Raw genomic sequence first — 24,073 nt, 5'->3', positions numbered from 1 at the left:
GCTCCGGCAGGCTGTCCGCGACCACGTCCAGTCAGGTTGTCAGTATCTCCACGGATGGAGACTCCAACACCTCTCTGCGCAACCGGTTCCACTGTTTCACCACCCTCACGCTGAAAAAGGGCTGCCTTCTCTGCCAAGGAAATGGCACGTCTTGTCAAGCTTTCTCTGTTCGCCCTGGCCGTGGGCACCGATGAGAAGAGTCTGACTCCCCTGTCCTCACTGCCTCCCCCATCCAGGATTTCGACACAGTGATGACGTGTCCCCTGCGTGGTCTTCCCTCCTGGCTGAAAAGCCTCCCACCTCTCTCCACTTCTCCTCAGAGCAAAGGTGCTCCAGTCCCTTCAGCGTCTTGGTGGCTCTGTCGCCACTCGACTCGCCCCACGAAGGCCACGTCCTTCCTCCACCGGAGAGCCCTCATCAGCTGCACACAGGACTCCACATGGGGCCTCACCAGCACCGAAGAGAGAGCATGATCCCCTCCCACGACCTGTTGGCAACGCTCTGCCCAACGCCGCCCTGGAGACTCTTGGCCGCTTTTGACACAAGCCTGCAAAGCTGCCTCGTAGTCAGCATGTTCTCCGCCAGCACGACAAGGTCATGCTCAGCAAAGCTGGCAGCCCCCGGCATGTCCTGGGACCCAGCGCTGTTCCTCCCCAGATGCAGGACTTTGCATCTCCTCCCGTTCAACTTCACGAGATTCCTCTCTGCCCCAATCTCCAGCCTCTCCAGCTCTCTTGGTAAAGCGACACAGCCTTCCACTGCCTCGGCCTCTCTTCCAGATTTTGCATCATCTGCCATGTCACCGATGGGTCACGCCGTCCCACTGCCCAGGACATTGCTGAGGGTGTTGAACCTTGTTGACCCCACATCCTATGACCATGCAAGGAGAGAAAGTGTCAAAGGCTTTACAAGAAAGCTGAAATAAACACCAGCCGCAGCTCTCTCCTCATCCACAGAGCTCGTTCTTTCAACGTAGGAGACACGCAGGTCAGTCAAGCACCATTTCCCCTTCGTAAATCCACGCCGACCACTCCCCATCACCTTCTTGTCCTTCCTGGGCTTGACAGTGCTTTCCAGGAGGATCTTCTCCATCACCTCCCCTGGGAACAACGTCAGGCTCACCAGCCTCTGCTTGCACAGATCTCCCATCCTCATCTTCTTCAAGGTAGGAGGGCTATGAGCTCCCTGCCGGACATCAGGAACCGTGCCCAGCTGCTATGACCTGTCCAAGAGAATGGAGAGGGGCCTCCCAAGGACATCGGCCAGCTCCCTCGGCATTCCTGGGTGCAACCCGTCACGCCCCGTGGACTTACGTACACCCAGTCACACAGCACTCCTTCCTACCTCCCTTCCTCTTCCTCAGCAACAAGCACTGCTCGACGGACAAACAGCCTGCAAAACACTCCCCTCCGCTCAACTGGGGCAGGCCTTGCCACTCATCAACCCTTCGGCACGCACCCACCGCCACCAGGGCCTCGGCTCTGCAGCCGCGTGCTGCATGCTCGCCTCCAACTCACCTTGGCGATCTCCAAAGTCTCTTTCTGCCCCTCACACGCCCTGCAGAGAAACGGCCTCACCCTTCGGCGCTCACCCCAACTACAGACCCCAAAGGCCCTGGCTCACCACCTCCCCTGCCTGCCGCTCCCACTCCCCCTCGGCCTCTCGCCACGCTCACGGGCTCTCCAGAAACTCACCTGCCCCTCCGGGGGGCCCCACAGACAATCACACGCTCACTCCGCTTGGAAAAGACCCTTAACGGTATCGAGTCAACCACTGACGCAGCATTTGCCAAGTCCACCACTAAACCAGATCCCCACGAGCCACGTCTACATGGCTTTTCAATACCTCCCGGGACGGTGACCCCACCACTTCCCTGGGCAGACGGTTCCAGTGCTCGGCAACTCTTTGGGGGAAGAAGATGTTCCTAATATCCAATCTAAACCATCCCTGGCACAACCTCAGGCCCTTTCCTCTCATCCTAGCGCCTGTTACTAGGCAAAAGAGACTGACACCCACCTCGCTACAACCTCCTTTCGGGTAGTTGCAGAGAGCGATAAGGTCTCCCCGAGGCCTCCTTTTCTCCACACTAAACACCCCCAGCTCCCTCAGCCGCTCCTCGGAAGTCTTCTTCTCTACATCCTTCACCAGCTTCGCTGCACTTCTTTGGGCACATCACGCCACAGCCCAAGCACTGTGTCACGCCAGAGCCCAGGCTGCAAACTTGCCGGCCCCTACGAAGGGCAGCGCTACGGAGGGGCCAACACAAGCCTTTGGGGAGCCTGGCAGGGCTCCCCACGGCACAGGGCTTGCGAGCTCTGAACCAGGGCTGCCGCGACAACGGCCTGCTCCTGCAAACAGCCCTCCTCTCGCCCCTTGCACTGCCAGCCCCAGCCCCAGGGACGGCACCAGGGGGCCACGAGCCCACACAGGCAGCCTCCCTTCTCCCAGCTACAACCCCACCAGCAAGAGGGGCACCCAGACTCCCGCAGAGCACACCCAAGGGGAAAGGCCAGGCCTAAAGACAGCCTTAGCGAGCTGGGAGCAAGGCAGAGAGGGACCAAACGCGATGGAAGGGGCAGCGTCTCACGCCTGGCACACCTCCAAAGACCAGAGCAGCCTGCCAGGGCTCTGAGGAAACGGGGCCCGCTCTTCACAACCCACCCAAAAACCACACCACACGACTGCCACGGGATGACCTCACTGATGACACCCCACCTCTCCTGTCCTTTGGCCGCCTCTGCCCAATGCCCTGACACACACCTTCCACGCAAATCCTCCCAAATACCTACTTTCACTTAAAAGCTGCCGCCGCCACCGGGGTCAGACGGACACATCCTCAAGAGGAGGACATGAAAAGGGAGCGTTGCGGGAAGGAAAACACTCCTTACCTCATTACTCGTGAAGCTGTGGCATGCAAAGGCAGCATGCTTGCTGCAAAAGGCTGTCATGCGCAAAGGCTGCCCCACCCCCTCGGGCGCTCAGCGACCAGCATAAAAGCAGCCCAGCACCTCTCTCCCTCACACACTTCTCTCAACGCCTTCTCCTCCACCGTCAACAAGGTGAGCCTCAACCCCCTTCCCCTCCTTCTCCTGCCCCACCTGCACCGTCTCTTCCACCACGCTCTGCCCCCAGCCTCAGCAGCCCTGACCGCCACACTCCCCCCGGACCCACACCGGGCCTCCCCACTCCCTCGCCCTCCTGCAACACCGCCCCTCGCATCCCCGCGCCCCTCCGCTCCCTCAACACCCTCTCTTCCAGGGCCCCTCCACACCACAGACATGGCCTGCTACGACCTCTGCCGCCCCTGCGGACCCACCCCGCTGGCTAACAGCTGCAACGAGCCCTGTGTCAGGCAGTGCGAGGACTCCCGCGTCGTCATCCAGCCTTCTACCGTGGTGGTCACCCTGCCGGGACCCATCCTCAGCTCCTTCCCCCAGAACACCGCCGTCGGATCCTCCTCATCGGCTGCCGTGGGCAACGTCCTCAGCTCCCAGGGAGTGCCCGTCTCCTCCGGCGGCTTCGGCTTCGGAGGCCTGGGCTGCTTCGGCGGCGCAAGAGGCTGCTACCCATGCTAAGGGCCCTCGCCACCACCCCTGACACCAGCCACCCACACCCTCGAAGCCACGGCATGGATTGAGGACGCACCTCCGGGATGTTGCTGCCACGTGCCGCCGCCATCCACGGCTCTTCCTCGCCAGGCACAAAGCAAGCAGGGAAGCGGGCCAGCCCGGGCTGCCTGGAAACGTGGCTCACATACCTCCTCCTCTTCTCCCACTTCCCTCTTTGCATCGCCCCTTCGGCGGTGCGGCTCCGCTGCAACCAACTTCTCGCAAGCCAAAGACAACTGGCGAACTCCAGCGTGCTGCTCCCACTGCGCGGCAGGAAGATCTTGGTGCTCTGACTGACCTGTCTCACACAAGGGACCTCGGCTCACGGTCGCCCTACTCGGCCCTGAGACCGGCTCCCTGCCATTTGCCGCTCCTGACTTTTCGCTCTTTTTTTTGGTCTCTCAATAAAGTTCTCCTGCATCCCAGCCTCAGACGCCTCCTCTTCCTTTCTGCTCCCATGGCTCTTCCAACCTCACCCAGCACAAAGCCAGGCCTCCAGAGGCCACCGGGCTGGCTGCAAAGGGCCTACAAGACCTCTCTTAGGAACCGTGTCCCCAGCAACATCCACACAGACTGCCACAGCGGTCTGACACAAGCCCTTCACTTCCCCAGACAAAGGCTTGGACACGCTAACGCACTTCCACCCACGCCTCTGGCGCAAGCTCCCTATGGCAGCACGCACTACACCAACCCTCTTCCCCAGCACGACTCTCTGGGCAACACACCAAGCAGAAGCACTCCAAACAGAACCGTTTAGTGTGCAAGGAACCTCTGCACATCACCTAGTTCAAACCAACCTGCTCAAGCGGGGTCAGCTCCGGCAGGCTGTCCACGACCACGTCCAGTCAGGTTGTCAGTATCTCCACGGATGGAGACTCCAACACCTCTCTGCGCAACCGGTTCCACTGTTTCACCACCCTCACGCTGAAAAAGGGCTGCCTTCTCTGCCAAGGAAATGGCACGTCTTGTCAAGCTTTCTCTGTTCGCCCTGGCCGTGGGCACCGATGAGAAGAGTCTGACTCCCCTGTCCTCACTGCCTCCCCCATCCAGGATTTCGACACAGTGATGACGTGTCCCCTGCGTGGTCTTCCCTCCTGGCTGAAAAGCCTCCCACCTCTCTCCACTTCTCCTCAGAGCAAAGGTGCTCCAGTCCCTTCAGCGTCTTGGTGGCTCTGTCGCCACTCGACTCGCCCCACGAAGGCCACGTCCTTCCTCCACCGGAGAGCCCTCATCAGCTGCACACAGGACTCCACATGGGGCCTCACCAGCACCGAAGAGAGAGCATGATCCCCTCCCACGACCTGTTGGCAACGCTCTGCCCAACGCCGCCCTGGAGACTCTTGGCCGCTTTTGACACAAGCCTGCAAAGCTGCCTCGTAGTCAGCATGTTCTCCGCCAGCACGACAAGGTCATGCTCAGCAAAGCTGGCAGCCCCCGGCATGTCCTGGGACCCAGCGCTGTTCCTCCCCAGATGCAGGACTTTGCATCTCCTCCCGTTCAACTTCACGAGATTCCTCTCTGCCCCAATCTCCAGCCTCTCCAGCTCTCTTGGTAAAGCGACACAGCCTTCCACTGCCTCGGCCTCTCTTCCAGATTTTGCATCATCTGCCATGTCACCGATGGGTCACGCCGTCCCACTGCCCAGGACATTGCTGAGGGTGTTGAACCTTGTTGACCCCACATCCTATGACCATGCAAGGAGAGAAAGTGTCAAAGGCTTTACAAGAAAGCTGAAATAAACACCAGCCGCAGCTCTCTCCTCATCCACAGAGCTCGTTCTTTCAACGTAGGAGACACGCAGGTCAGTCAAGCACCATTTCCCCTTCGTAAATCCACGCCGACCACTCCCCATCACCTTCTTGTCCTTCCTGGGCTTGACAGTGCTTTCCAGGAGGATCTTCTCCATCACCTCCCCTGGGAACAACGTCAGGCTCACCAGCCTCTGCTTGCACAGATCTCCCATCCTCATCTTCTTCAAGGTAGGAGGGCTATGAGCTCCCTGCCGGACATCAGGAACCGTGCCCAGCTGCTATGACCTGTCCAAGAGAATGGAGAGGGGCCTCCCAAGGACATCGGCCAGCTCCCTCGGCATTCCTGGGTGCAACCCGTCACGCCCCGTGGACTTACGTACACCCAGTCACACAGCACTCCTTCCTACCTCCCTTCCTCTTCCTCAGCAACAAGCACTGCTCGACGGACAAACAGCCTGCAAAACACTCCCCTCCGCTCAACTGGGGCAGGCCTTGCCACTCATCAACCCTTCGGCACGCACCCACCGCCACCAGGGCCTCGGCTCTGCAGCCGCGTGCTGCATGCTCGCCTCCAACTCACCTTGGCGATCTCCAAAGTCTCTTTCTGCCCCTCACACGCCCTGCAGAGAAACGGCCTCACCCTTCGGCGCTCACCCCAACTACAGACCCCAAAGGCCCTGGCTCACCACCTCCCCTGCCTGCCGCTCCCACTCCCCCTCGGCCTCTCGCCACGCTCACGGGCTCTCCAGAAACTCACCTGCCCCTCCGGGGGGCCCCACAGACAATCACACGCTCACTCCGCTTGGAAAAGACCCTTAACGGTATCGAGTCAACCACTGACGCAGCATTTGCCAAGTCCACCACTAAACCAGATCCCCACGAGCCACGTCTACATGGCTTTTCAATACCTCCCGGGACGGTGACCCCACCACTTCCCTGGGCAGACGGTTCCAGTGCTCGGCAACTCTTTGGGGGAAGAAGATGTTCCTAATATCCAATCTAAACCATCCCTGGCACAACCTCAGGCCCTTTCCTCTCATCCTAGCGCCTGTTACTAGGCAAAAGAGACTGACACCCACCTCGCTACAACCTCCTTTCGGGTAGTTGCAGAGAGCGATAAGGTCTCCCCGAGGCCTCCTTTTCTCCACACTAAACACCCCCAGCTCCCTCAGCCGCTCCTCGGAAGTCTTCTTCTCTACATCCTTCACCAGCTTCGCTGCACTTCTTTGGGCACATCACGCCACAGCCCAAGCACTGTGTCACGCCAGAGCCCAGGCTGCAAACTTGCCGGCCCCTACGAAGGGCAGCGCTACGGAGGGGCCAACACAAGCCTTTGGGGAGCCTGGCAGGGCTCCCCACGGCACAGGGCTTGCGAGCTCTGAACCAGGGCTGCCGCGACAACGGCCTGCTCCTGCAAACAGCCCTCCTCTCGCCCCTTGCACTGCCAGCCCCAGCCCCAGGGACGGCACCAGGGGGCCACGAGCCCACACAGGCAGCCTCCCTTCTCCCAGCTACAACCCCACCAGCAAGAGGGGCACCCAGACTCCCGCAGAGCACACCCAAGGGGAAAGGCCAGGCCTAAAGACAGCCTTAGCGAGCTGGGAGCAAGGCAGAGAGGGACCAAACGCGATGGAAGGGGCAGCGTCTCACGCCTGGCACACCTCCAAAGACCAGAGCAGCCTGCCAGGGCTCTGAGGAAACGGGGCCCGCTCTTCACAACCCACCCAAAAACCACACCACACGACTGCCACGGGATGACCTCAGCGACAACACCCACCTCTCCTATGCTTTTGCAATGTCTGCAGAATGCGATGCCACGTGCCATCAACGCCAAGTCTTTGAATTCTAATAGCCACACTTAAAAGCTGCCGCCAGGGTCAGATGGACACAACCTCAAGAGGAGGACGTGAAATTGGAGAATTGCGGCAAGGGACACACGCCCCGCCTCATTACTTGCATGGATGGGCCATGCAAGAGCTGCTTGCTGCAAAAGGACATCACGTGTAAGGGCTGACTCACCCCTCGGGCGCTCAGCGACCAGCATAAAAGCAGCCCAGCACCTCTCTCCCTCACACACTTCTCTCAACGCCTTCTCCTCCACCGTCAACAAGGTGAGCCTCAACCCCCTTCCCCTCCTTCTCCTGCCCCACCTGCACCGTCTCTTCCACCACGCTCTGCCCCCAGCCTCAGCAGCCCTGACCGCCACACTCCCCCCGGACCCACACCGGGCCTCCCCACTCCCTCGCCCTCCTGCAACACCGCCCCTCGCATCCCCGCGCCCCTCCGCTTCCTCAACACCCTCTCTTCCAGGGCCCCTCCACACCACAGACATGGCCTGCTACGACCTCTGCCGCCCCTGCGGACCCACCCCGCTGGCTAACAGCTGCAACGAGCCCTGTGTCAGGCAGTGCGAGGACTCCCGCGTCGTCATCCAGCCTTCTACCGTGGTGGTCACCCTGCCGGGACCCATCCTCAGCTCCTTCCCCCAGAACACCGCCGTCGGATCCTCCTCATCGGCTGCCGTGGGCAACGTCCTCAGCTCCCAGGGAGTGCCCATCTCCTCCGGTGGCTTCGGAGGCCTGGGCGGCTTCGGCTTCGGAGGCCTGGGCTGCTTCGGCGGCAGAAGAGGCTGCAACCCCTGCTAAGGGCCCCTGACGCCAACCGCCCACACCCTGGAAGCCACGGCATGGATTGAGGATGCACCTCCAGGATGTTGCTCGCACGTGGGCTCAGTAACAACGGCTCCTCCTCTCAAGGCACAAAGCAAGCACCTTCTCACAAGCCAAAGACCATCGGGGACCTCCAGTCGGTTGGTCCCACCACAGGGTAGGAAGACCTCAGTGCTCTGCTAAAATCTACTACACACAAGGGACCTCAGCTCCTGGTCGCCTTCACACCGGCTCCCCTCCACCTGCCGCTCCTGCCTTTTCACTCTTTTTATCTCTCAATAAAGTTCTCCTGCATCCCAGCCTCAGACGCCTCCTCTTCCTTTCTTCTCCCATGGCTCTTCCAACCTCACCCAGCACAAAGCCAGGCCTCCAGAGGCCACCGGGCTGGCTGCAAAGGGCCTACAAGACCTCTCTTAGGAACCGTGACCCCAGCAGTAACATCACCACACCCCGCCACGGCGGGCCTTCCAGCCCGTGACACAACCCTTTCAGTTACCCAAACAAAGGCTGGGACACGCTAATGCCCTTCTACCCACGCCTCTGACACAAGCTCCCTGTGGCAGCACACACTACACCAACCCTCTTCCCCACCACGACTCTCTGAGCAACACACCAAGCAGAAGCACAGCCAACAGAATCATTTAGCAAGGAACCTCTGCACATCATCTAGTTCAACACAAACTACTCAAGGAGGCTCAGCGCCAGCAGGCTGTCCACGACCACGTCCAGGCAGGTTTTCAGTATCTCCAAGGATGGAGACTCCAACACCTCTCTGCGCAACCAGTTCCACTGCTTCACCACCCTCACACTGAGAAAGGGCTGCCTTCTCTGCCAAGGAAATGGCACGTGTTATCAGCTTTCTCCATTCACCCTTGACCCGGCCGTGGGCACCGATGAGAAGAGTCTGACTCCCCTGTCCACACTGCCCCGCCACCCGCGATTTAGACACAGTGATGACAGGTCCCCTGCATGGTCTTCCCTCCTGGCTGAAAAGCCTCCCAGCTCTCTCCACTTCTCCTCAGACCGAAGACGCTCCAGTCCCTTCAAAGTCTTGGCCCTGCCTCCACTCGACTCGCCCCACTAAGGCCATGTCCTTCCTCCACCGGAGAGCCCTCAGCTGGACACAGGACTCCACACGGGGCCTTACCAGCGCTGAAGAGAGAGCAAGGTCACCTCCCATGACCTGCTGAAAACGCTCTCCCAACGCCGCCCTGGAGACTCTTGGCCTCTTTTGCCGCATGCGCGCATTGTTGCCTCGCAGGCAGCTCGTTCTCCACCAGCACCACGAGATCGGGCTCAGTAAAGCTGGCGGCCCCCAGCACGTCCTGGGGCCCGGCGCGATTCCTCCCCAGATGCAGGACTTTGCATCTCCTCCTGTTCAACTTCACGAGATTCCTCTCTGACCTGATCGCCAGCCACTCCTGTGTATGGTGCCACAACCATCCTGTGCCTCAGCCACTCCGCCACATTTGGCATCATCTGCCAGCTCGCTGATGGGGGCTCCACGTCCCACTGCCCAGGACATTGCTGAGGATGTTGAACCCTGTTGACCCCACATCCTATGACCATGCAAGGAGAGAAAGTGTCAAAGGCTTTACAAGAAAGTTGAGAGAAATGCCAGCCACAGCTCTCTCTCTGCGACCACAAAGCTAATCTCTTCAACGCAGACAACACGCAGGTCGGTCAAGCACCATTTCCCCTTTGTAAATTCATGCCGACCACTCCCCGTCCCCTTCTTGTCCATCCTGGGATTGGCAGCGCTTTCCGGGAAGACTTCCTACATCACCTTCCACAGGAACAACACCAGGCTCACTGGCATCTCCTTACCCACATCTTCCATCCTGATCTTCTTCCAAGATAGGAGGGCAAAGAGCTGTGTACCAAGTATCAGGAACCGCGCCCAGCTGCTATGACCTGTCCAAGAGAATGGAGAGGGGCCTCCCAAGGACATCGGCCAGCTCCCTCGGCATTCCTGGGTGCAACCCGTCACGCCCCGTGGACTTATGTACACCCAGTCACACAGCACTCCTTCCTACCTCCCTTCCTCTTCCTCAGCAACAAGCACTGCTCGACGGACAAACAGCCTGCAAAACACTCCCCTCCGCTCAACTGGGGCAGGCCTTGCCACTCATCAACCCTTCGGCACGCACCCACCGCCACCAGGGCCTCAGCTCTGCAGCCGCGTGCTGCATGCTCGCCTCCAACTCACCTTGGCGATCTCCAAATTCTCTTTCTGCCCCTCACACGCCCTGCAGAGAAACGGCCTCACCCTTCGGCGCTCACCCCAACTACAGACCCCAAAGGCCCTGGCTCACCACCTCCCCTGCCTGCCGCTCCCACTCCCCCTCGGCCTCTCGCCACGCTCACGGGCTCTCCAGAAACTCACCTGCCCCTCCGGGGGGCCCCACAGACAATCACACGCTCACTCCGCTTGGAAAAGACCCTTAACGGTATCGAGTCAACCACTGACGCAGCATTTGCCAAGTCCACCACTAAACCAGATCCCCACGAGCCACGTCTACATGGCTTTTCAATACCTCCCGGGATGGTGACCCCACCACTTCCCTGGGCAGACGGTTCCAGTGCTCGGCAACTCTTTGGGGGAAGAAGATGTTCCTAATATCCAATCTAAACCATCCCTGGCACAACCTCAGGCCCTTTCCTCTCATCCTAGCGCCTGTTACTAGGCAAAAGAGACTGACACCCACCTCGCTACAACCTCCTTTCGGGTAGTTGCAGAGAGCGATAAGGTCTCCCCGAGGCCTCCTTTTCTCCACACTAAACACCCCCAGCTCCCTCAGCCGCTCCTCGGAAGTCTTCTTCTCTACATCCTTCACCAGCTTCGCTGCACTTCTTTGGGCACATCACGCCACAGCCCAAGCACTGTGTCACGCCAGAGCCCAGGCTGCAAACTTGCCGGCCCCTACGAAGGGCAGCGCTACGGAGGGGCCAACACAAGCCTTTGGGGAGCCTGGCAGGGCTCCCCACGGCACAGGGCTTGCGAGCTCTGAACCAGGGCTGCCGCGACAACGGCCTGCTCCTGCAAACAGCCCTCCTCTCGCCCCTTGCACTGCCAGCCCCAGCCCCAGGGACGGCACCAGGGGGCCACGAGCCCACACAGGCAGCCTCCCTTCTCCCAGCTACAACCCCACCAGCAAGAGGGGCACCCAGACTCCCGCAGAGCACACCCAAGGGGAAAGGCCAGGCCTAAAGACAGCCTTAGCGAGCTGGGAGCAAGGCAGAGAGGGACCAAACGCGATGGAAGGGGCAGCGTCTCACGCCTGGCACACCTCCAAAGACCAGAGCAGCCTGCCAGGGCTCTGAGGAAACGGGGCCCGCTCTTCACAACCCACCCAAAAACCACACCACACGACTGCCACGGGATGACCTCACTGATGACACCCCACCTCTCCTGTCCTTTGGCCGCCTCTGCCCAATGCCCTGACACACACCTTCCACGCAAATCCTCCCAAATACCTACTTTCACTTAAAAGCTGCCGCCGCCACCGGGGTCAGACGGACACATCCTCAAGAGGAGGACATGAAAAGGGAGCGTTGCGGGAAGGAAAACACTCCTTACCTCATTACTCGTGAAGCTGTGGCATGCAAAGGCAGCATGCTTGCTGCAAAAGGCTGTCATGCGCAAAGGCTGCCCCACCCCCTCGGGCGCTCAGCGACCAGCATAAAAGCAGCCCAGCACCTCTCTCCCTCACACACTTCTCCCAACGCCTTCTCCTCCACCGTCAACAAGGTGAGCCTCAACCCCCTTCCCCTCCTTCTCCTGCCCCACCTGCACCGTCTCTTCCACCACGCTCTGCCCCCAGCCTCAGCAGCCCTGACCGCCACACTCCCCCCGGACCCACACCGGGCCTCCCCACTCCCTCGCCCTCCTGCAACACCGCCCCTCGCATCCCCGCGCCCCTCCGCTTCCTCAACACCCTCTCTTCCAGGGCCCCTCCACACCACAGACATGGCCTGCTACGACCTCTGCCGCCCCTGCGGACCCACCCCGCTGGCTAACAGCTGCAACGAGCCCTGTGTCAGGCAGTGCGAGGACTCCCGCGTCGTCATCCAGCCTTCTACCGTGGTGGTCACCCTGCCGGGACCCATCCTCAGCTCCTTCCCCCAGAACACCGCCGTCGGATCCTCCTCATCGGCTGCCGTGGGCAACGTCCTCAGCTCCCAGGGAGTGCCCGTCTCCTCCGGCGGCTTCGGCTTCGGAGGCCTGGGCTGCTTCGGCGGCGCAAGAGGCTGCTACCCATGCTAAGGGCCCTCGCCACCACCCCTGACACCAGCCACCCACACCCTCGAAGCCACGGCATGGATTGAGGACGCACCTCCGGGATGTTGCTGCCACGTGCCGCCGCCATCCACGGCTCTTCCTCGCCAGGCACAAAGCAAGCAGGGAAGCGGGCCAGCCCGGGCTGCCTGGAAACGTGGCTCACATACCTCCTCCTCTTCTCCCACTTCCCTCTTTGCATCGCCCCTTCGGCGGTGCGGCTCCGCTGCAACCAACTTCTCGCAAGCCAAAGACAACTGGCGAACTCCAGCGTGCTGCTCCCACTGCGCGGCAGGAAGATCTTGGTGCTCTGACTGACCTGTCTCACACAAGGGACCTCGGCTCACGGTCGCCCTACTCGGCCCTGAGACCGGCTCCCTGCCATTTGCCGCTCCTGACTTTTCGCTCTTTTTTTTGGTCTCTCAATAAAGTTCTCCTGCATCCCAGCCTCAGACGCCTCCTCTTCCTTTCTGCTCCCATGGCTCTTCCAACCTCACCCAGCACAAAGCCAGGCCTCCAGAGGCCACCGGGCTGGCTGCAAAGGGCCTACAAGACCTCTCTTAGGAACCGTGTCCCCAGCAACATCCACACAGACTGCCACAGCGGTCTGACACAAGCCCTTCACTTCCCCAGACAAAGGCTTGGACACGCTAACGCACTTCCACCCACGCCTCTGGCGCAAGCTCCCTATGGCAGCACGCACTACACCAACCCTCTTCCCCAGCACGACCCTCTGGGCAACACACCAAGCAGAAGCACTCCAAACAGAACCGTTTAGTGTGCAAGGAACCTCTGCACATCACCTAGTTCAAACCAACCTGCTCAAGCGGGGTCAGCTCCGGCAGGCTGTCCACGACCACGTCCAGTCAGGTTGTCAGTATCTCCACGGATGGAGACTCCAACACCTCTCTGCGCAACCGCTTCCACTGTTTCACCACCCTCACGCTGAAAAAGGGCTGCCTTCTCTGCCAAGGAAATGGCACGTCTTGTCAAGCTTTCTCTGTTCGCCCTGGCCGTGGGCACCGATGAGAAGAGTCTGACTCCCCTGTCCTCACTGCCTCCCCCATCCAGGATTTCGACACAGTGATGACGTGTCCCCTGCGTGGTCTTCCCTCCTGGCTGAAAAGCCTCCCACCTCTCTCCACTTCTCCTCAGAGCAAAGGTGCTCCAGTCCCTTCAGCGTCTTGGTGGCTCTGTCGCCACTCGACTCGCCCCACGAAGGCCACGTCCTTCCTCCACCGGAGAGCCCTCATCAGCTGCACACAGGACTCCACATGGGGCCTCACCAGCACCGAAGAGAGAGCATGATCCCCTCCCACGACCTGTTGGCAACGCTCTGCCCAACGCCGCCCTGGAGACTCTTGGCCGCTTTTGACACAAGCCTGCAAAGCTGCCTCGTAGTCAGCATGTTCTCCGCCAGCACGACAAGGTCATGCTCAGCAAAGCTGGCAGCCCCCGGCATGTCCTGGGACCCAGCGCTGTTCCTCCCCAGATGCAGGACTTTGCATCTCCTCCCGTTCAACTTCACGAGATTCCTCTCTGCCCCAATCTCCAGCCTCTCCAGCTCTCTTGGTAAAGCGACACAGCCTTCCACTGCCTCGGCCTCTCTTCCAGATTTTCCATCATCTGCCATGTCACCGATGGGTCACGCCGTCCCACTGCCCAGGACATTGCTGAGGGTGTTGAACCTTGTTGACCCCACATCCTATGACCATGCAAGGAGAGAAAGTGTCAAAGGCTTTACAAGAAAGCTGAAATAAACACCAGCCGCAGCTCTCTCCTCATCCACAGAGCTCGTTATTTCAACGTAGGAGACACGCAGGTCAGTCAAGCACCATTTCCCCTTCGTAAATCCACGCCGACCACTCCCCATCACCTTCTTGTCCTTCCTGGGCTTGACAGTGCTTTCCAGGAGGATCTTCTCCATCACCTCCCCTGGGAACAACGTCAGGCTCACCAGCCTCTGCTTGCACAGATCTCCCATCCTCATCTTCTTCAAGGTAGGAGGGCTATGAGCTCCCTGCCGGACATCAGGAACCGTGCCCAGCTGCTATGACCTGTCCAAGAGAATGGAGAGGGGCCTCCCAAGGACATCGGCCAGCTCCCTCGGCATTCCTGGGTGCAACCCGTCACGCCCCGTGGACTTACGTACACCCAGTCACACAGCACTCCTTCCTACCTCCCTTCCTCTTCCTCAGCAACAAGCACTGCTCGACGGACAAACAGCCTGCAAAACACTCCCCTCCGCTCAACTGGGGCAGGCCTTGCCACTCATCAACCCTTCGGCACGCACCCACCGCCACCAGGGCCTCGGCTCTGCAGCCGCGTGCTGCATGCTCGCCTCCAACTCACCTTGGCGATCTCCAAATTCTCTTTCTGCCCCTCACACGCCCTGCAGAGAAACGGCCTCACCCTTCGGCGCTCACCCCAACTACAGACCCCAAAGGCCCTGGCTCACCACCTCCCCTGCCTGCCGCTCCCACTCCCCCTCGGCCTCTCGCCACGCTCACGGGCTCTCCAGAAACTCACCTGCCCCTCCGGGGGGCCCCACAGACAATCACACGCTCACTCCGCTTGGAAAAGACCCTTAACGGTATCGAGTCAACCACTGACGCAGCATTTGCCAAGTCCACCACTAAACCAGATCCCCACGAGCCACGTCTACATGGCTTTTCAATACCTCCCGGGATGGTGACCCCACCACTTCCCTGGGCAGACGGTTCCAGTGCTCGGCAACTCTTTGGGGGAAGAAGATGTTCCTAATATCCAATCTAAACCATCCCTGGCACAACCTCAGGCCCTTTCCTCTCATCCTAGCGCCTGTTACTAGGCAAAAGAGACTGACACCCACCTCGCTACAACCTCCTTTCGGGTAGTTGCAGAGAGCGATAAGGTCTCCCCGAGGCCTCCTTTTCTCCACACTAAACACCCCCAGCTCCCTCAGCCGCTCCTCGGAAGTCTTCTTCTCTACATCCTTCACCAGCTTCGCTGCACTTCTTTGGGCACATCACGCCACAGCCCAAGCACTGTGTCACGCCAGAGCCCAGGCTGCAAACTTGCCGGCCCCTACGAAGGGCAGCGCTACGGAGGGGCCAACACAAGCCTTTGGGGAGCCTGGCAGGGCTCCCCACGGCACAGGGCTTGCGAGCTCTGAACCAGGGCTGCCGCGACAACGGCCTGCTCCTGCAAACAGCCCTCCTCTCGCCCCTTGCACTGCCAGCCCCAGCCCCAGGGACGGCACCAGGGGGCCACGAGCCCACACAGGCAGCCTCCCTTCTCCCAGCTACAACCCCACCAGCAAGAGGGGCACCCAGACTCCCGCAGAGCACACCCAAGGGGAAAGGCCAGGCCTAAAGACAGCCTTAGCGAGCTGGGAGCAAGGCAGAGAGGGACCAAACGCGATGGAAGGGGCAGCGTCTCACGCCTGGCACACCTCCAAAGACCAGAGCAGCCTGCCAGGGCTCTGAGGAAACGGGGCCCGCTCTTCACAACCCACCCAAAAACCACACCACACGACTGCCACGGGATGACCTCAGCGACAACACCCACCTCTCCTATGCTTTTGCAATGTCTGCAGAATGCGATGCCACGTGCCATCAACGCCAAGTCTTTGAATTCTAATAGCCACACTTAAAAGCTGCCGCCAGGGTCAGATGGACACAACCTCAAGAGGAGGACGTGAAATTGGAGAATTGCGGCAAGGGACACACGCCCCGCCTCATTACTTGCATGGATGGGCCATGCAAGAGCTGCTTGCTGCAAAAGGACATCACGTGTAAGGGCTGACTCACCCCTCGGGCGCTCAAGGACCAGCATAAAAGCAGCCCAGCACCTCTCTCCCTCACACACTTCTCCCCACACCTTCTCCTCCACGGTCAACAAGGTGAGCCTCAACCCCCTTCCCCTCCTTCTCCTGCCCCACCTGCACCGTCTCTTCCACCACGCTCTGCCCCCAGCCTCAGCAGCCCTGACCGCCACACTCCCCCCGGACCCACACCGGGCCTCCCCACTCCCTCGCCCTCCTGCAACACCGCCCCTCGCATCCCCGCGCCCCTCCGCTTCCTCAACACCCTCTCTTCCAGGGCCCCTCCACACCACAGACATGGCCTGCTACGACCTCTGCCGCCCCTGCGGACCCACCCCGCTGGCTAACAGCTGCAACGAGCCCTGTGTCAGGCAGTGCGAGGACTCCCGCGTCGTCATCCAGCCTTCTACCGTGGTGGTCACCCTGCCGGGACCCATCCTCAGCTCCTTCCCCCAGAACACCGCCGTCGGATCCTCCTCATCGGCTGCCGTGGGCAACGTCCTCAGCTCCCAGGGAGTGCCCATCTCCTCCGGTGGCTTCGGAGGCCTGGGCGGCTTCGGCTTCGGAGGCCTGGGCTGCTTCGGCGGCAGAAGAGGCTGCAACCCCTGCTAAGGGCCCCTGACGCCAACCGCCCACACCCTGGAAGCCACGGCATGGATTGAGGATGCACCTCCAGGATGTTGCTCGCACGTGGGCTCAGTAACAACGGCTCCTCCTCTCAAGGCACAAAGCAAGCACCTTCTCACAAGCCAAAGACCATCGGGGACCTCCAGTCGGTTGGTCCCACCACAGGGTAGGAAGACCTCAGTGCTCTGCTAAAATCTACTACACACAAGGGACCTCAGCTCCTGGTCGCCTTCACACCGGCTCCCTTCCACCTGCCGCTCCTGCCTTTTCACTCTTTTTATCTCTCAATAAAGTTCTCCTGCATCCCAGCCTCAGACGCCTCCTCTTCCTTTCTTCTCCCATGGCTCTTCCAACCTCACCCAGCACAAAGCCAGGCCTCCAGAGGCCACCGGGCTGGCTGCAAAGGGCCTACAAGACCTCTCTTAGGAACCGTGACCCCAGCAGCAACGTCACCACACCCCGCCACGGCGGGCCTTCCAGCCCGTGACACAACCCTTTCAGTTACCCAAACAAAGGCTGGGACACGCTAATGCCCTTCTACCCACGCCTCTGACACAAGCTCCCTGTGGCAGCACACACTACACCAACCCTCTTCCCCACCACGACTCTCTGAGCAACACACCAAGCAGAAGCACAGCCAACAGAATCATTTAGCAAGGAACCTCTGCACATCATCTAGTTCAACACAAACTACTCAAGGAGGCTCAGCGCCAGCAGGCTGTCCACGACCACGTCCAGGCAGGTTTTCAGTATCTCCAAGGATGGAGACTCCAACACCTCTCTGCGCAACCAGTTCCACTGCTTCACCACCCTCACACTGAGAAAGGGCTGCCTTCTCTGCCAAGGAAATGGCACGTGTTATCAGCTTTCTCCATTCACCCTTGACCCGGCCGTGGGCACCGATGAGAAGAGTCTGACTCCCCTGTCCACACTGCCCCGCCACCCGCGATTTAGACACAGTGATGACAGGTCCCCTGCATGGTCTTCCCTCCTGGCTGAAAAGCCTCCCAGCTCTCTCCACTTCTCCTCAGACCGAAGACGCTCCAGTCCCTTCAAAGTCTTGGCCCTGCCTCCACTCGACTCGCCCCACTAAGGCCATGTCCTTCCTCCACCGGAGAGCCCTCAGCTGGACACAGGACTCCACACGGGGCCTTACCAGCGCTGAAGAGAGAGCAAGGTCACCTCCCATGACCTGCTGAAAACGCTCTCCCAACGCCGCCCTGGAGACTCTTGGCCTCTTTTGCCGCATGCGCGCATTGTTGCCTCGCAGGCAGCTCGTTCTCCACCAGCACCACGAGATCGGGCTCAGTAAAGCTGGCGGCCCCCAGCACGTCCTGGGGCCCGGCGCGATTCCTCCCCAGATGCAGGACTTTGCATCTCCTCCTGTTCAACTTCACGAGATTCCTCTCTGACCTGATCGCCAGCCACTCCTGTGTATGGTGCCACAACCATCCTGTGCCTCAGCCACTCCGCCACATTTGGCATCATCTGCCAGCTCGCTGATGGGGGCTCCACGTCCCACTGCCCAGGACATTGCTGAGGATGTTGAACCCTGTTGACCCCACATCCTATGACCATGCAAGGAGAGAAAGTGTCAAAGGCTTTACAAGAAAGTTGAGAGAAACGCCAGCCACAGCTCTCTCTCTGCGACCACAAAGCTAATCTCTTCAAAGCAGACAACACGCAGGTCGGTCAAGCACCATTTCCCCTTTGTAAATTCATGCCGACCACTCCCCGTCCCCTTCTTGTCCATCCTGGGATTGGCAGCGCTTTCCGGGAAGACTTCCTACATCACCTTCCACAGGAACAACACCAGGCTCACTGGCATCTCCTTACCCACATCTTCCATCCTGATCTTCTTCCAAGATAGGAGGGCAAAGAGCTGTGTACCAAGTATCAGGAACCGCGCCCAGCTGCTATGACCTGTCCAAGAGAATGGAGAGGGGCCTCCCAAGGACATCGGCCAGCTCCCTCGGCATTCCTGGGTGCAACCCGTCACGCCCCGTGGACTTATGTACACCCAGTCACACAGCACTCCTTCCTACCTCCCTTCCTCTTCCTCAGCAACAAGCACTGCTCGACGGACAAACAGCCTGCAAAACACTCCCCTCCGCTCAACTGGGGCAGGCCTTGCCACTCATCAACCCTTCGGCACGCACCCACCGCCACCAGGGCCTCGGCTCTGCAGCCGCGTGCTGCATGCTCGCCTCCAACTCACCTTGGCGATCTCCAAATTCTCTTTCTGCCCCTCACACGCCCTGCAGAGAAACGGCCTCACCCTTCGGCGCTCACCCCAACTACAGACCCCAAAGGCCCTGGCTCACCACCTCCCCTGCCTGCCGCTCCCACTCCCCCTCGGCCTCTCGCCACGCTCACGGGCTCTCCAGAAACTCACCTGCCCCTCCGGGGGGCCCCACAGACAATCACACGCTCACTCCGCTTGGAAAAGACCCTTAACGGTATCGAGTCAACCACTGACGCAGCATTTGCCAAGTCCACCACTAAACCAGATCCCCACGAGCCACGTCTACATGGCTTTTCAATACCTCCCGGGATGGTGACCCCACCACTTCCCTGGGCAGACGGTTCCAGTGCTCGGCAACTCTTTGGGGGAAGAAGATGTTCCTAATATCCAATCTAAACCATCCCTGGCACAACCTCAGGCCCTTTCCTCTCATCCTAGCGCCTGTTACTAGGCAAAAGAGACTGACACCCACCTCGCTACAACCTCCTTTCGGGTAGTTGCAGAGAGCGATAAGGTCTCCCCGAGGCCTCCTTTTCTCCACACTAAACACCCCCAGCTCCCTCAGCCGCTCCTCGGAAGTCTTCTTCTCTACATCCTTCACCAGCTTCGCTGCACTTCTTTGGGCACATCACGCCACAGCCCAAGCACTGTGTCACGCCAGAGCCCAGGCTGCAAACTTGCCGGCCCCTACGAAGGGCAGCGCTACGGAGGGGCCAACACAAGCCTTTGGGGAGCCTGGCAGGGCTCCCCACGGCACAGGGCTTGCGAGCTCTGAACCAGGGCTGCCGCGACAACGGCCTGCTCCTGCAAACAGCCCTCCTCTCGCCCCTTGCACTGCCAGCCCCAGCCCCAGGGACGGCACCAGGGGGCCACGAGCCCACACAGGCAGCCTCCCTTCTCCCAGCTACAACCCCACCAGCAAGAGGGGCACCCAGACTCCCGCAGAGCACACCCAAGGGGAAAGGCCAGGCCTAAAGACAGCCTTAGCGAGCTGGGAGCAAGGCAGAGAGGGACCAAACGCGATGGAAGGGGCAGCGTCTCACGCCTGGCACACCTCCAAAGACCAGAGCAGCCTGCCAGGGCTCTGAGGAAACGGGGCCCGCTCTTCACAACCCACCCAAAAACCACACCACACGACTGCCACGGGATGACCTCACTGATGACACCCCACCTCTCCTGTCCTTTGGCCGCCTCTGCCCAATGCCCTGACACACACCTTCCACGCAAATCCTCCCAAATACCTACTTTCACTTAAAAGCTGCCGCCGCCACCGGGGTCAGACGGACACATCCTCAAGAGGAGGACATGAAAAGGGAGCGTTGCGGGAAGGAAAACACTCCTTACCTCATTACTCGTGAAGCTGTGGCATGCAAAGGCAGCATGCTTGCTGCAAAAGGCTGTCATGCGCAAAGGCTGCCCCACCCCCTCGGGCGCTCAGCGACCAGCATAAAAGCAGCCCAGCACCTCTCTCCCTCACACACTTCTCCCAACGCCTTCTCCTCCACCGTCAACAAGGTGAGCCTCAACCCCCTTCCCCTCCTTCTCCTGCCCCACCTGCACCGTCTCTTCCACCACGCTCTGCCCCCAGCCTCAGCAGCCCTGACCGCCACACTCCCCCCGGACCCACACCGGGCCTCCCCACTCCCTCGCCCTCCTGCAACACCGCCCCTCGCATCCCCGCGCCCCTCCGCTTCCTCAACACCCTCTCTTCCAGGGCCCCTCCACACCACAGACATGGCCTGCTACGACCTCTGCCGCCCCTGCGGACCCACCCCGCTGGCTAACAGCTGCAACGAGCCCTGTGTCAGGCAGTGCGAGGACTCCCACGTCGTCATCCAGCCTTCTACCGTGGTGGTCACCCTGCCGGGACCCATCCTCAGCTCCTTCCCCCAGAACACCGCCGTCGGATCCTCCTCATCGGCTGCCGTGGGCAACGTCCTCAGCTCCCAGGGAGTGCCCGTCTCCTCCGGCGGCTTCGGCTTCGGAGGCCTGGGCTGCTTCGGCGGCGCAAGAGGCTGCTACCCATGCTAAGGGCCCTCGCCACCACCCCTGACACCAGCCACCCACACCCTCGAAGCCACGGCATGGATTGAGGACGCACCTCCGGGATGTTGCTGCCACGTGCCGCCGCCATCCACGGCTCTTCCTCGCCAGGCACAAAGCAAGCAGGGAAGCGGGCCAGCCCGGGCTGCCTGGAAACGTGGCTCACATACCTCCTCCTCTTCTCCCACTTCCCTCTTTGCATCGCCCCTTCGGCGGTGCGGCTCCGCTGCAACCAACTTCTCGCAAGCCAAAGACAACTGGCGAACTCCAGCGTGCTGCTCCCACTGCGCGGCAGGAAGATCTTGGTGCTCTGACTGACCTGTCTCACACAAGGGACCTCGGCTCACGGTCGCCCTACTCGGCCCTGAGACCGGCTCCCTGCCATTTGCCGCTCCTGACTTTTCGCTCTTTTTTTTGGTCTCTCAATAAAGTTCTCCTGCATCCCAGCCTCAGACGCCTCCTCTTCCTTTCTGCTCCCATGGCTCTTCCAACCTCACCCAGCACAAAGCCAGGCCTCCAGAGGCCACCGGGCTGGCTGCAAAGGGCCTACAAGACCTCTCTTAGGAACCGTGTCCCCAGCAACATCCACACAGACTGCCACAGCGGTCTGACACAAGCCCTTCACTTCCCCAGACAAAGGCTTGGACACGCTAACGCACTTCCACCCACGCCTCTGGCGCAAGCTCCCTATGGCAGCACGCACTACACCAACCCTCTTCCCCAGCACGACCCTCTGGGCAACACACCAAGCAGAAGCACTCCAAACAGAACCGTTTAGTGTGCAAGGAACCTCTGCACATCACCTAGTTCAAACCAACCTGCTCAAGCGGGGTCAGCTCCGGCAGGCTGTCCACGACCACGTCCAGTCAGGTTGTCAGTATCTCCACGGATGGAGACTCCAACACCTCTCTGCGCAACCGCTTCCACTGTTTCACCACCCTCACGCTGAAAAAGGGCTGCCTTCTCTGCCAAGGAAATGGCACGTCTTGTCAAGCTTTCTCTGTTCGCCCTGGCCGTGGGCACCGATGAGAAGAGTCTGACTCCCCTGTCCTCACTGCCTCCCCCATCCAGGATTTCGACACAGTGATGACGTGTCCCCTGCGTGGTCTTCCCTCCTGGCTGAAAAGCCTCCCACCTCTCTCCACTTCTCCTCAGAGCAAAGGTGCTCCAGTCCCTTCAGCGTCTTGGTGGCTCTGTCGCCACTCGACTCGCCCCACGAAGGCCACGTCCTTCCTCCACCGGAGAGCCCTCATCAGCTGCACACAGGACTCCACATGGGGCCTCACCAGCACCGAAGAGAGAGCATGATCCCCTCCCACGACCTGTTGGCAACGCTCTGCCCAACGCCGCCCTGGAGACTCTTGGCCGCTTTTGACACAAGCCTGCAAAGCTGCCTCGTAGTCAGCATGTTCTCCGCCAGCACGACAAGGTCATGCTCAGCAAAGCTGGCAGCCCCCGGCATGTCCTGGGACCCAGCGCTGTTCCTCCCCAGATGCAGGACTTTGCATCTCCTCCCGTTCAACTTCACGAGATTCCTCTCTGCCCCAATCTCCAGCCTCTCCAGCTCTCTTGGTAAAGCGACACAGCCTTCCACTGCCTCGGCCTCTCTTCCAGATTTTCCATCATCTGCCATGTCACCGATGGGTCACGCCGTCCCACTGCCCAGGACATTGCTGAGGGTGTTGAACCTTGTTGACCCCACATCCTATGACCATGCAAGGAGAGAAAGTGTCAAAGGCTTTACAAGAAAGCTGAAATAAACACCAGCCGCAGCTCTCTCCTCATCCACAGAGCTCGTTCTTTCAACGTAGGAGACACGCAGGTCAGTCAAGCACCATTTCCCCTTCGTAAATCCACGCCGACCACTCCCCATCACCTTCTTGTCCTTCCTGGGCTTGACAGTGCTTTCCAGGAGGATCTTCTCCATCACCTCCCCTGGGAACAACGTCAGGCTCACCAGCCTCTGCTTGCACAGATCTCCCATCCTCATCTTCTTCAAGGTAGGAGGGCTATGAGCTCCCTGCCGGACATCAGGAACCGTGCCCAGCTGCTATGACCTGTCCAAGAGAATGGAGAGGGGCCTCCCAAGGACATCGGCCAGCTCCCTCGGCATTCCTGGGTGCAACCCGTCACGCCCCGTGGACTTACGTACACCCAGTCACACAGCACTCCTTCCTACCTCCCTTCCTCTTCCTCAGCAACAAGCACTGCTCGACGGACAAACAGCCTGCAAAACACTCCCCTCCGCTCAACTGGGGCAGGCCTTGCCACTCATCAACCCTTCGGCACGCACCCACCGCCACCAGGGCCTCGGCTCTGCAGCCGCGTGCTGCATGCTCGCCTCCAACTCACCTTGGCGATCTCCAAATTCTCTTTCTGCCCCTCACACGCCCTGCAGAGAAACGGCCTCACCCTTCGGCGCTCACCCCAACTACAGACCCCAAAGGCCCTGGCTCACCACCTCCCCTGCCTGCCGCTCCCACTCCCCCTCGGCCTCTCGCCACGCTCACGGGCTCTCCAGAAACTCACCTGCCCCTCCGGGGGGCCCCACAGACAATCACACGCTCACTCCGCTTGGAAAAGACCCTTAACGGTATCGAGTCAACCACTGACGCAGCATTTGCCAAGTCCACCACTAAACCAGATCCCCACGAGCCACGTCTACATGGCTTTTCAATACCTCCCGGGATGGTGACCCCACCACTTCCCTGGGCAGACGGTTCCAGTGCTCGGCAACTCTTTGGGGGAAGAAGATGTTCCTAATATCCAATCTAAACCATCCCTGGCACAACCTCAGGCCCTTTCCTCTCATCCTAGCGCCTGTTACTAGGCAAAAGAGACTGACACCCACCTCGCTACAACCTCCTTTCGGGTAGTTGCAGAGAGCGATAAGGTCTCCCCGAGGCCTCCTTTTCTCCACACTAAACACCCCCAGCTCCCTCAGCCGCTCCTCGGAAGTCTTCTTCTCTACATCCTTCACCAGCTTCGCTGCACTTCTTTGGGCACATCACGCCACAGCCCAAGCACTGTGTCACGCCAGAGCCCA

The 24,073-nt window shown here is 60.2% G+C and overlaps 5 protein-coding genes across 5 annotated transcripts; all 5 read left to right on the top strand.

Moving 5' to 3' along the window:
- Nucleotides 1-2,911: 2,911 nt before the first annotated feature.
- LOC142029566 (feather keratin 1-like) lies at nucleotides 2,912-4,032 on the top strand. The gene is made up of 2 exons (XM_075024424.1): nucleotides 2,912-3,059; nucleotides 3,259-4,032. The coding sequence occupies exons 1-2, from the start codon at nucleotides 2,912-2,914 to the stop codon at nucleotides 3,573-3,575; spliced, it is 465 nt and encodes a 154-aa protein (XP_074880525.1). The 3' UTR covers nucleotides 3,576-4,032.
- Nucleotides 4,033-7,673: 3,641 nt separating this feature from the next.
- Nucleotides 7,674-8,255, top strand: LOC142029565 (feather keratin-like). The gene has a single exon (XM_075024422.1). The coding sequence runs from the start codon at nucleotides 7,690-7,692 to the stop codon at nucleotides 8,002-8,004; it is 315 nt and encodes a 104-aa protein (XP_074880523.1). The 5' UTR covers nucleotides 7,674-7,689; the 3' UTR covers nucleotides 8,005-8,255.
- A 3,376-nt stretch (nucleotides 8,256-11,631) lies between these two features.
- On the top strand, nucleotides 11,632-12,752 carry LOC142029564 (feather keratin 1-like). Its single transcript, XM_075024421.1, has 2 exons — nucleotides 11,632-11,779; nucleotides 11,979-12,752. The coding sequence occupies exons 1-2, from the start codon at nucleotides 11,632-11,634 to the stop codon at nucleotides 12,293-12,295; spliced, it is 465 nt and encodes a 154-aa protein (XP_074880522.1). The 3' UTR covers nucleotides 12,296-12,752.
- Nucleotides 12,753-16,156: 3,404 nt separating this feature from the next.
- LOC142029563 (feather keratin-like) lies at nucleotides 16,157-17,053 on the top strand. The gene is made up of 2 exons (XM_075024420.1): nucleotides 16,157-16,190; nucleotides 16,390-17,053. Exon 2 carries the CDS (start codon nucleotides 16,410-16,412, stop codon nucleotides 16,722-16,724), a length of 315 nt encoding a protein of 104 aa, XP_074880521.1. The 5' UTR covers nucleotides 16,157-16,190; nucleotides 16,390-16,409; the 3' UTR covers nucleotides 16,725-17,053.
- A 3,298-nt stretch (nucleotides 17,054-20,351) lies between these two features.
- LOC142029562 (feather keratin 1-like) lies at nucleotides 20,352-21,472 on the top strand. Its single transcript, XM_075024419.1, has 2 exons — nucleotides 20,352-20,499; nucleotides 20,699-21,472. Exons 1-2 carry the CDS (start codon nucleotides 20,352-20,354, stop codon nucleotides 21,013-21,015), a joined length of 465 nt encoding a protein of 154 aa, XP_074880520.1. The 3' UTR covers nucleotides 21,016-21,472.
- The last annotated feature ends 2,601 nt before the right edge of the window (nucleotides 21,473-24,073 follow it).

This window comes from Buteo buteo, chromosome 3 (assembly GCF_964188355.1).
Source record: "Buteo buteo chromosome 3, bButBut1.hap1.1, whole genome shotgun sequence".
In the NCBI taxonomy this organism is placed as follows: Eukaryota; Metazoa; Chordata; class Aves; order Accipitriformes; family Accipitridae; genus Buteo; species Buteo buteo.
This window is presented reverse-complemented; position numbering and strand designations above follow the sequence as displayed.